General features: G+C 45.0%; 1 protein-coding gene across 1 annotated transcript in view; it reads right to left on the bottom strand.

Annotated features, from left to right (window-relative positions):
* SIDT1 (SID1 transmembrane family member 1) overlaps positions 1-2,176 on the bottom strand; it is an 86,902-nt gene extending 84,726 nt beyond the window's left edge. The window contains 2 exon segments of the mRNA XM_077823065.1: positions 1,978-2,082; positions 2,084-2,176. Coding sequence (XP_077679191.1) covers positions 1,978-2,082; positions 2,084-2,176 — 198 coding nt within the window.
* Positions 2,177-12,515: the final 10,339 nt, after the last annotated feature.

Below are 12,515 nucleotides of genomic sequence, written 5' to 3'. Positions count from 1 at the left end.
AGGAGGCGGCGGGGCTGGGGATTTGGGGAGGGGTCCAATAGGGGCAGGGAGGGGGTGGAGACTTTGGGGAAGGGTTTGGAATAGGGGCAGGGCAGGGTGGAGTCAGAGCGGGGCCAGCGTGAGCACCCACCGGCGCCATGAGAAGTTGGCGCCTATGCCACCAGTGGTCATGAGCTCCATTCAGGTGGTCTGCGGATAGTTCCCTCTAAGGTGCGTGCCTGGCAGTCGCACATGATAGAATGAAGGGCCACCCACCTAATTAGTGGAGCCGGGCAGACATGGCTCCACTAATTAGGTGCCTGGACCCTGGAGAAGACACACATCTAAGGTGAGGTGGTGACCTTGGGGGGCATAGGGAGTGGGTGAGAAGAGGGGGTTGGGGGGAACGTGGGATGTGCAGGGCTGCGGCAGCCAGGGAAAGAGGCGACTTTCCACAGCTCCAGGGCTGCAGCTGCCGGGGAGAGATGGCCCTCCTTCCCAGCCTCACCTCTGTGGCGGGGGAGAGACCCCCCCGCTCCTTCCCAGCCCCAGCTTGGGGGCTGCTGTGGCGGGGGAGAGAGAGCACATCCATCACATTAGAAAGGTAAGACTACTGATTAAAATATGAGTTATGTGCTTTTATTTGTAGAACAAAAATAATTAAGGGTGTTTTTAAATATAGCCCTTTTATCCAAAGTGCTTTACAATAGTTAGCTAACGGTACAAACAACATTTGGAAAGCTCATTAAGTGGTCTGCTGAGCCCCTCAGCCATTTTCAAGTGGTCTGCAAAAAAAAAAAAAAAAAAAAAAAGTTTGAGAACCATTGTTTGAGGTCAGTGGTTTTCAACCATTTTTCATTTGCTGACCCCTTAAAAATTTCAAATGGAGAGATAGGCTTTTGGAAATCTTAGAAAGTCTGCAGACTTCAGGGGTCCATGGACCACAGGTGGAAAACCACTGCTTTAGGATGTAAAGGTACTATATTAATTTAAGAGATAATTCAGGACTGTGATGATGGGGAAAGACTTTTAGCGTTTAAATCTTATAGAGAAGGGTGCTGCAGAAAAACACTAGGCTAGAACATAAGTTTCTTCCCACCACCACCAAAATTAAGCACACCTCTATCAGTCAACCTTTTCCCCCCGACTGTGAATCATCTAAATTACTTGCAATAGAGACCCTTACATCTCAACTAATGATGTGTGGTCCCAGGTCTCGGAAGAGAATGCTGATCTTACTTAGACATTAAAGTGTGAAAAATGATACTTACAAAAAGGTTTGTGAGCATAGATGTTTTGCCCATGTACTAGTTACTGAACTCCACTATGGCCTTTAAACATTGACCACAGGAAGTTGGGAACAGTTAGACAAAACCGGTGTGTTGCCTAGATAATTGCGTTGGTACAGCGCTATCCTCTCAGCTGATGTGACCTTCTTAGGATAGCATCGATCTATGCAATTGAAGGCTGCCACGTCCTTCCTCCTGCCCGGATAAATGAGTGTGATTGCTTCCCTTTTATTTTGCGAAATTCAGGGCTGAGGGGGAGCCCTGGAAAAGGCTCAAAGCTGCAGGTGGCGACTGGGGATAGATCGTTACATCACAATAACGTAATCCCCAGCCAAAGAGGGAGGCGGCATGTGCAAAGAGCAGCGGAATGGTGGGGGACGCATCCATTTCTTGCGCGGCTGGGAAGCTAATGCAGCGCGGGGTGTGTGTGTGGGGGGGGGCTGTGGGGAAGGGGGGGGGTCAGAGACCCTGCATGTCCCGCATGCCCGGGGAGGGAAAGCACAGCACCCCTCGCTGTGCTGGGGAACAGCACTCCCTGCGTGGCTGGGCACAGGGAAGGGTAGCCACATCCAGGCAAGGGCTCGGGAGAGGAGCGGGAGCGTGCGGTGACCTCCCACCCTAGCAATAAGTCTTCAGGAAGCCTTGCAGCTGGGCGGGCTCGGGAGGCGTCCGGAGCGACGGCCGGCCGCGGAGGCTGGGCAGCCCTTACCTGGCCCGGCTTGCTGGTGTAATTGAAGGCGTAGATCTCCTCGCGGTTGATGGTCACCGTCCCTGCGTAGACCCGGTCGAAATCCGCCGCTTTGGTGGGGGGGGGGGCGGCCGCTCCTTCCACCAGCCCCGGCCTGCAGCTCTTGCGGCAGCACCCCCAGGAGCCAGGGCAAGCCGCAGAGCAAGGCGAGGCCGCTCATGGTCCCCGCGCCGCGGCTGGCCCCGGACTGCAAAGTGCCCTTCGAAGCCGCCCGGAGCCCGAGGCTGGCTACGGCTCCGCGCGGGGCTCCCGGCTGCTGCCCTCGCCCGCCGCGGGTGACACACGGAGGAAACCTTGAGAGCGGGGCCGGGCTGGTTTCCCTGCCCTCGCCTTCATTTCCTCCCCTGGAGGGGCTGCGGCTCGCTCCTGCCCCTGCGCCCGCGCAGCTCCCGCGCCGCTCTCCTGGGGACTTGGGAGAGAGCCAGCAAGGTGCCGGCTTACAAACCCCCAGTCCTGCGTGGGCAGCCGGGAAGCCGGCCCCGGCGGGGGGAGCTGCAGTCAGACTCTGCCCCCGGGCAGGGAGGGGGAGCCGAAGCAATTGGCCTCGCCGCAATCGTTTCTATGGCTGGTCCCCCCCCCGGCTCGTAGCCCAGTGGTTTCTAAATGGGATCGTCTTGCGGGGGGGGCTTGGGCTGGAAACAGCGCTCGGCGCCGGGGGGCCGTGTTTAACCCCCATCTCTAGCTGGTTTAAAACCGACAGCCGCTCTCCTGCAGGAATCCTGGCTCTGCATTGCCTCGACCAGCTGAGACGGGGGGAGCAAGCTCAAGTCGAGTAAAACAAATCCAGGACAAAATTGTGAAGAGCAGGTGCCTTGTCGGAAGCAGGAAACCGTCAATAACAAGACCTGCCTTCGTATCGTAACCGCATAGTTCCCATCTGTCACACAGCCCCAGTTATTTTACGGGTTAAGAGGTTTTAGGAAATGTATGGACATGTTCAAAGGAGCCTCTCTGAAAACCGCAAAAAGAACAGGAGGGCTTGTGGCACCTTAGAGACTAACCAATTTATCTGAGCATGAGCTTTCCTGAGCTACAGCTCACTTCATCGGATGCATTCTTAAATGCTGCTCTTCCAGCTCTGCTGACTGTTTTGATTTACCCGGATTGGAAATCAATTATTCAATGCAATGTGGTTTCCCCATGCTGCGAGACAGACGGCTAAGTGTCCGCTCCTGCAGCACTCAATTGCTTCAGACCTACCGCCATTCTGATCAAGCGCCATTCTAATTAATGCTCAGGGCTACCTTACTCTTTAAAGAGAAACCTGGTTTCGTGACCCTACAGACCAGTAACGTGTCAGTCCATTTGAAAGGCAGCAGAGGTCTAGTCTAACATTTTTTACAGGTCAGGAACATTTCATGGGTATATGCTGCTGCCGAGGAGAAAGATCTAAGATATATTAGCGCCTCTTGGTGAATCTAAATGATTTTTATTCTGATCTTTAAAAGAAGATACAACTTGAGCTCAGCCTCACCCACAGGTGATTTAGAAAGAGTACCTGCATCAGAGTCACCAAGAGCCGTCATAGAAACAAACAAACAAACGACCTGGAGGGAAAATGCAAAATGATTTTACCTACATTTTAAATATTCACTCAAAAACAGGATTTGGAGCAACCTATCATATAAATTATAATCATAACTAGTACTTCTCTAGCCATCATGTTAATTTAGAAATCAGGTTTGTTTGTAAATTAAAGGAAAAGTTATTCTCACTGTTAAAAATTTGCACCTGATTTCCAGTTTGAATTTGTCTAGCTTCAACTTCCAGCCATTGGATCTTCTTATACCTTTGTCTGCTAGATTGAAAAGCCCCCTATTATCACATTTGTGTTGCCTGTGTAGGTACTTACAGATTGAGATCAAGTCACCTTTTAATCTCTTCTTTATTAAACTAAGCAGATTTTGTTCTTTGAATCTACAGTAGAACCTCAGAGTTAAACACCTTAGGAGTGGGGGTTGTTCATAATTCTGAAATGTTCGTAACTCTGAACAAAATGTAAAGGTTGTTCTTTCAAAAGTTTACAACTGAACGTTGACTTCATACAGGTTTGAAACTTTACTATGCAGAAGAAAAATGCCGCTTTCCCTTTATTTTTAGTAGTTTATATTTAACACAGTACTATACTTTCCTTTTTTTATTTTATTTTTTGTCCGCTCTGCTGCTGCCAGATTGTACTTCTGGTTCCAAATGAGGTGTGTGGTTGACCAGTAACTCTGGTGTTCGTAACTCTGAGGTTCTACTGTATCACCATAAGGCGTGTTTTCTAGTCTTTTAATCATTCTCATGGCTCGTCTTTGAACCCTCTCATATTTTAATCATCATTCTTGAATTGGGAACACCGGAACTGGACACAGTGTTCCAGTATTGGTCACACCAAATACAGAGTTAATATACCTTCCCTACTTGATATTCCTTTGGTTTATACATTCAAAGATGACATTCGCCCTTTTGGCTACTTTGTTGCACTTGGGAGCTTGCGGTCAACTGATTATCCACCATAACCTCCAAGTCTTTTTCAGAGGCATTGCTTCCTAAGACACAGTTCCCCTTCTGCTAACTATGGCCTACGTTCTTTGTCCCTACATGTATACGTTTACCTCTAGCCTGTTTTGCTGACCTGTCTTCATTGTTATTTACCACTCCTTCCCCCAATTTTTGTGACATCTGAAATGATGACTTCATGTTTTTTTCCAGGTCATCATAAACATTTTAAATAGCAGAGGGCCAAGAACTGATGCCTGCAGGACCCCACTAGAACCACATCCATTCATTGATGATTCCTTGTTTACAATTACATTTTGAGACCTGTCAGCTAGTTTTTAATCCGTTTGATGAGCAACATGTTGTCTCTAGTTTTTTAATCAACATGTCATATGGCAACAATGTCTTGCTGAAGTCTAAGTATATTATATCACCACTATTACCTTTATCAATCAGACTTGCAATCTCATCACAACAAGGTATCCGGTTAGATAGAATCTATTTTCCATAAACCCATGTTTATTAGCATTAATTCAATTATATGATCCTTCTTTAATTCTTTATTGAGTCCCATATCAGACATTCCATTATTCTGTCCAGAACTGATGTCTGGCTGAGAGGCCTATAATTACCCCAGTCCTCCTATTTACCTTTTTAAAATATTAGTGCAAAATTAGCTTATTAAGAAATTTATTTATGTATTCATTTATTTAATTTTTATTTATTTAGTTTAAACTTTACTGTTTGACTGGAAATTGAAATTTAGGTGCGATCCCCAGCATAAAAAGTGACTCAGTAGCGTTTGCTACATTCTGATCGAGGCCTATTGCTGACAGCACTTCCCTGTCCCCTCTCTCTCCCTGCAGCACTTCAGTCTCTTTCTGTACCCCACACAGACCAGTCCCCCCTACAAGATCACTATGCCTCCTCACAGGAGTTTGCATTGTGTAATTTTGCTCACTCGACAATGCAAAGCCTTCATTCTAGCCCCAGCAAGGTAACATATGTGTTGATATACATGCACTGGGTGAGTGGGGGATCTGGTGTGTCTCCCTCTTTGGGTTCCGGGAGCTGAAGGACCCTCCCCCAGTCTATGGGGAGGATCCACTGAGCCTGTGACCACAGAGAATGACCAAGAATGGAGATGGCAGTTGCTGCTGGAGAGGGAAAAGGCCCAAGAAGTGCATCAGGAAATGCATTAGAACATCATGGGTTTGCTCAGGCAAGAAACTCAGATGCTGCAACCCATTGCTGACCTACGTGCCCAAAGACCCCAGACTCAGCAGACACTCCAGTCTTTGGAGAACTCCATGGTCAAAGATCTCTAAGCTTCCCAAGATACCAGGTGGCAAGCATGATGTACATCCATATCCCTACCAATGGTCACTGTAATCTGTGTGCACACATGGCCACGCAGCGATCTTGTAACTACCATGCATGCTGGGAGCACAGTTGGCACCTGGGTCTGCATGCTGGGTCCTCAATCTGCTGAAACTGGGGATGCTGGGGTCTGGGAAGTGGGGTGGGACCTGAGCCAGCAGGGAGGTGTAAGGAGAAGGGTGGGGAAGGCAGGAGCTCCTGGGAGGGGACAGTAGGGGCTGAGGCTCTTGGGAGGGGGTCTTGGGCTCCTGTGTGTCTAGGTGACCTGGCAAGGAGGGAGGATTGTGGCCCCAGGTGTGGGGAAAAGGGCCAGGTACTGTGGGGGGGCACAGCCTTTTCTATTTGCCTCACCCCTGTTGCTGCTTTGGGGGCTGTGCCCCCCAACCACATTACATCCCGACCACATGGTCAATGAGCAAGTGCTTTAAATCTTTTAGGAAACTTCAACTTGCAACCAATTGTTTTGTTATAGATCTACTGATGACCGCCTTTCTCTACCACTTCATGCTTAAGTTTCCATTGAGATGAATGCTTCTTTTATTTTGTGCTAATCTTACTGTATATAATGCTGTTATTTTTTTATTTATATCAGAGATTCATATGAATGAGAATATCCTCAGTTGTTCTAGCTAGGTAGGGTGTTGGCCAGGGGCACTGGGATCTATCTCCCCGGCTCTTCAGAACGGAGTGTCAGGGTGGCTGTATCACACTGCAGTGCCAGAGCTCAGCTGGGCCAGGCTTGGTGACCATTCCACCTTGGGCTGGGGAGAGGGAGAGTGGGTATCAGGAGCAGTGAGCCCACTCAGTGACCATCCTCTGTCTCTCCCTAGCCCAGATGTGGATGTAGAAGGGCCAGGGACACCAAAATCTTCCTGCAATACAAGACTTGGGTTACCTCACAACACTGTGCTGTTCACTGCTTCCTCTGTATTTGTAGCTCACACTTTGCTGTGTCAGTTGCAAACAGTTTAGAGAAGTGGTTCTTAACCTGGGGTGCACGCACCCCCTGGGGGTACGAGATGCCCTTTCTGGGGGTGTGAGACATGCCAGATTTTTTTAGAAGGTAAATCACCAAAACCACAAATTAAGCACAGGCATGTAAGTACAACGACTTTGTTTCATCAAACCTACGTATTTATTAACATTATACATTTTTTAACAATTACTGTAATATATAAACAAAAAATATATCTAGGTTTAAAGAACTGACCTCCTTCAATGATTTTTGATAAGGGGTGCAAGAACATATTTTGAGAACCAAAGGGGTGCAGGCTGCAGTAAAGGTTAAGAACCACCGGTTTAGACTGGTACCTTGTTTAAACAACCCCACATCCAAGCATAAGTTAGGAGTACAGACACCAACAGTGGCACAGAAAAAAAATACAGTTTGACATTTAAAGACAATTGGCATTTGGAAACTATGGAAACCAAAACAACTGACGTCCTAGGAAGGGGCTTCTTGAAATTGGGAGACATTTTTTTGGATTCAGTCAGTGTTAGGTCATATATAATTTTTGTTCGGAAGCTAAAGCTAAGTGAATGGAAACTGGGCTATCTAAAATGCCACTTAGTTCAGAAAGCTCACGTTGATGCCGTGAAAACTCTACACAATTGGAAACATGGCTTTGGAATCCAACATTTACTAGCAGAGTCTACTGAAAGCTGAGAGAAGCATGTTGAAATATCAGAGAGCAAACCAAGACAAAATAAAAACACTGATTGATAAAGTACTCCTTGCTATGAAAATAAATTAATCCATGATGTTCCTGCAGCACATTTGAGACCAGGTAGCAAAATAAGTTAATCTTCCTACCAGCTAGAGAAGAAAGAACTGCGCATTTGAATTTGTTCAGTCTATTAATGCAGTTGTCCAAAGTGACATCATGGCAGTTATCTGTAATTCATACACTGATAGTTGACGAGAGCACTGACATTGTAATGCACAAAATGTTAATCCTTAACATCAAGTTTTGAGCTCCGAATGATGTTACCCACAAGACTGCATTTGCTGACATTACCCCTGCATGCAATACTTGGCATATTAAAGAAGCCATCAAACAATTCTACATGGATCACAATCTGGATATACAGCTAATGCCTATGTTCACTTCAGATGGTGCCTCCAGATGGTAAGCATAACAGTGTAGCTGTGCTACTTAGAGAATGTGTACCATACTTACTAGCCCAGGGGTAGGGAATCTATGGCGTGCGTGCCAAAGGGGGCACGCGAGCTGATTTTCAGTGGCACTCACACTGCCCGGGTCCTGGTCACTGGTCCAGGGCGCTCTGCATTTTAATTTCATTTTAAATGAAGCTTCTTAAACATTTTAAAAACCTCATTTACTTTACATACAACAATAGTTTAGTTATATATTATAGACTTATAGAAAGAGACCTTCTAAAAATGTTAAAATGTATCACTGGCACGCAAAACCTTACGTTAGAGTGAATAAATGAAGACTCGGCACACCACTTCTGAAAGGTTGCCGAGCCTTATTCTAGAAGACCTAGGCATCACTGGTGCCTGAAAACATGAACCAATGAGGAAAGAATTGGAAACATATAGTCAGTGCATTATATACTATGACACACTGTATATACAATATTTAGCAGATCAGCTGTTAAGAAAACTAAATATGAGAAGTTGGCCAGCATACATTATTATGCATTATTATTCAGGCTTTTGAATGAAGTGTGTTGGTTATTATATCACTCTGCTATAAATGCCCCCCTGCAAAATCATGATGTAACAGTAGACCACGGTATTGCAGATGTCAATGAGAAAAAATGATCCCGTAGCTAAGTATGGTCTCAAAAAGCTTACACATCCCCAGTACTGTATTGCACTGACTCTGCTTGATGATATTTCAGGGGAATTGTCTCAGCTGGGCCTAATTTTTCAGAGAAGTTATCTCACTACCTCTGAAGCATTTAGCTATGCCAGGGGTTCTCAAACTGGGGGTTGCAACCCCTCAGGGGGTTGTGAGGTTATTACCTGGGGTTTGTGAGCTGTCAGCCCCCCCAGGTGCAGGGCTGACAGCCTGAGCCCCTGTTAAATTTAAATTTAATTAAAATCCCCTGCTTTTAATTTATATGGGGGGGTTGCACTCAGAGGCTTGCTGTGTGAAAGGGGTCGCCAATACAAAAAGTTCGAGAACCATTGAGCTATGTTAAGGCCAAAATAGCAACATTTTGCTCACAGTGTCTTGGAGAAAAAGCTCTTTGGAGTGAGAAGGTGAGGGAACAAATGGCATCTCTTGCCAATACTGTTTATGCAGCAGCTGTTCTCCACTTTAGTACAGAACTCGGTGACCATCTAGATTGTTGATTGCCAGAGAATGAGCTGCAAGAGTGGCCTGCATTTAATACTGAAGCACTGGTTTTTGCCTAATTTGATTACAGCACAGAACATGTTAGTCAACTCATGGGCAAGTACAAAGCAGACTTGAATCTACCAGTGCAAATAGATGGATCAATAACTGAATGCATCTGCAAGCAGTACACACAGGATAAATTTATCATTGTGGAAAAAATGAAAGTGGATATAATAAGAACATTTGCTGACATGGTAACTTACATGCTGAAAGAAAATCAGTTGACAGGCCAGGTTCAGTTTGTTGATATACATGGCACCTTTCAAGCCTCAAATGCTGACTGTGAATGTGGGTTTAGTTTAATGAGTCCAATCAAAACTAAGTCTTGCAACAGACTAGAGGTTAACCATATGGACCAGCTTGTAAGAATAAAATACTTCCTCATAGCAAACGGAGATGTCAACCTGGACAAAATTTACCATCACTGGACAACTGAGAAATACAGATGAAAGAAATTTCCAGCATAATAATGAGTAAATCATGTTCATTAAACATGAAACTTACCACATTGCAGGTACATGTATAGTATCTGCCAGGCACTCAATTTAATATTTGCTTTTATTTTATATTTTCTGTAAATGTGTAGTTTTTAATAAATATATTGATTTTAGGAGAATATATGCACAATATATATTTCACTGATTACATTAGCGCTCCCAGCCATTTTTCTTTATTTAGTAGTTTAATTAAAATATCACAATATTCGCATTCTCTGTTGCCCAAGGACAAAAATGTAGTGGTCAGTGGAGTTTGTAGTCCCCCTCAGTACAAAGAAAATTTAAAGGGAATGTTGACCCCTACCACTCCACACTGGGGACAAGACGAAGACCATAGCTACACATACACCACCTGGGAAAGCCAAAGCGTTGTGAATGTGTAACTACAACCTATTATGTTGCAGTAGGTTTTACATCCGTGAACATAAATGTTCACTGTTTGCTTCTATTTTTATTTGGGGTTTTAAAGTATGGTTCACCCTCTTACAGTGTTGGTAAAAGGCTTTTGTTTGCACTTTATTTTTGATGCCTGTTTCTTTGCACACAATAACATTCTATTTTTGGAAACTCAGAGTATATTCGTTAGTTTACACCAAGCATAACAGAATTCATAGCAGGAGGCAAGACCCGCTCATATTTAATAGTTTACAGCAAGCAACACAGGATTCATACTGGGAGGCAGTAACCCACCCATATTTAATCCCTGTACACACAAGAGACATTATTTCATAAAAGAATCAGACAACACTACTGTGGCTGACTGTTAAAGTACTTTTAAGGCCTCCCTGAGCCATGTAATTCCATGGTTGGGTCTTCTGATAGCCCTAGTGTCTGGCTGTTCAGTTTCAGTAAACAGCTGTTCCATCTTGCTCCTCCACCCTGCGGGTAGCTTTTCTCCCTCTGCCTCACAGATATTATGCAATACACAACCTGCAGCTATAATCATGGGGATGTTTGCCTTGCTAAGATCCGTTCTAGTGAATAAACAGTGCCAGCATCCTTTCAGTCTACCAAAAGCACATTCAATAGTTATTCTGCACTTGCTGAGCTAGTAGTTGAATCTTTCTTTGATGCTGTTGAGGTGGCCAACATACAGCTTCATGAGCTAGGTGACCAACGGATAGGCTGGATCTCCCAGAATCACTATTGGCATTTCAACATTGCCAGTGGTAACCTGATGGTCTGGGAAGAATGTCCTTGATTGTAGCTTTCTGAACAGTCCTGTGTTCTTAAAGAAGTGAGCATCATGCACCTTCCCTGATCAGCCCACGTTAATATCAGCAAAGAGTCCCCAGTGATCCACTCGCAATCGCTTAACCATGGAAAAGTATCCCTTTCTGTTGATGTCCTCAGTGGCTAGGGGTGAGATGCGGCAAGGTGTGCTGGTGCCAGAAGAGGGATATGCGTGCTATCTATTGCCCCTCCACGGTTTGGGAACTCCATTGCTGCAAAAACATCCACTATTTTCTGTACATTACCGAGAGCCACACTCCTGTATAGCAAGAGACACTTAATGGTGTTACACACTCAGATGACAATGGCCTCCATTGAGGATTTTCCAACTCCAAACTGATTGCCTACTGACCAATAGCAATCCAGTGCTGCAAGTGTAAACAGGGTCTGAGTGAGCTATCCCCTAACATTAGGGATGAACTGGGAGAAAAGACTTCAGGAGCAGACCATATTTGCATAAACATGCCTATTCTGCCTACGTGTTCAACAGACAGAGCTGCTTTGCCAAAGTGATCAATTTTGGCTGATTTTGGGTTACAATTTGCATTAGTACATTGCAATATACATAGTACTGTATACAGGGGTAACAAAATTTTGTTGTACTTATTGTCTGAGTAAAGGGCAGCAGAGATGCACTTAGCATACCCTGATTGAGGGAGGCATCCTAACTTGAACCTCACTTGCTAAGCAGTAAAAGACAAAGAGAGTGGGAGCAGGTGTTCCTACCTGGTTGTGTGAACTCTGAATCACAGACACCATCTGAGCCTCTCCTCTCCAGTGTTTAAAGCTAGAGCTGATCAGACTCAATTGAGGGTCTACATAAGAATGGTCATACTGGGTCAGACTAGTGGTCCATCTAACCCAGTATCCTGTCTTCTGAAGAAGGACAGTGCCAGATGTTTTAAAAGAAATGAACAGAACATGGAAATGTATTGCGTGATTCCTGCCCTGTCATCCAGTCTCAGCTTCTAGTAGTCAGAGGTTTAAGTACAAGCAGGGCATGGAGTTGCATCCCTGCCCATCTTGGCTAATAGCCATTGATGGATCTATCCTCCATGACCTTACCTAATTTTTTTTTAACCCAGTTATACTTTTAGCCTTCACAACATTCCCTGGCAACAAGTTCCACAGGTTGACTGTGTGTTGCATGAAGTACTTCCTTATTTTTTTCTTCTATTAATTTAACAGGATGACCCCTGGTTCATGGGTTAATTTCACTGGATTCCCCCTGGTTTGTGTGTCTATGTTCATTTTCTCTATACCATTCATGATTTGTATAGACCTCTACCATAGCCTCTTGATGTCCTCTCTTTTCCAAGCTGAACAGTCTCAATCTTTTTTAATCTCTGCTCATATGGAAGCTGTTCCATACCCCTAATCATTTGTGTTGCCCTTCTTTGTATTTTTTCCATTTTTAATATATATTTTTTGAGATGGGGCAAACAGAACTGCACACAGAATTGAAAGTGTGGGCATAACATAGTTGTGTGGCAGTATGATACTTTTAGTTTTATCATCTCTCTCTTTCCCA

Source organism: Eretmochelys imbricata, chromosome 1 (assembly GCF_965152235.1).
Source record: "Eretmochelys imbricata isolate rEreImb1 chromosome 1, rEreImb1.hap1, whole genome shotgun sequence".
Lineage (NCBI taxonomy): Eukaryota > Metazoa > Chordata > Testudines > Cheloniidae > Eretmochelys > Eretmochelys imbricata.
The sequence above is the reverse complement of the archived record's forward strand: the minus strand, read 5'-3'. Positions and strand labels throughout refer to the sequence as shown.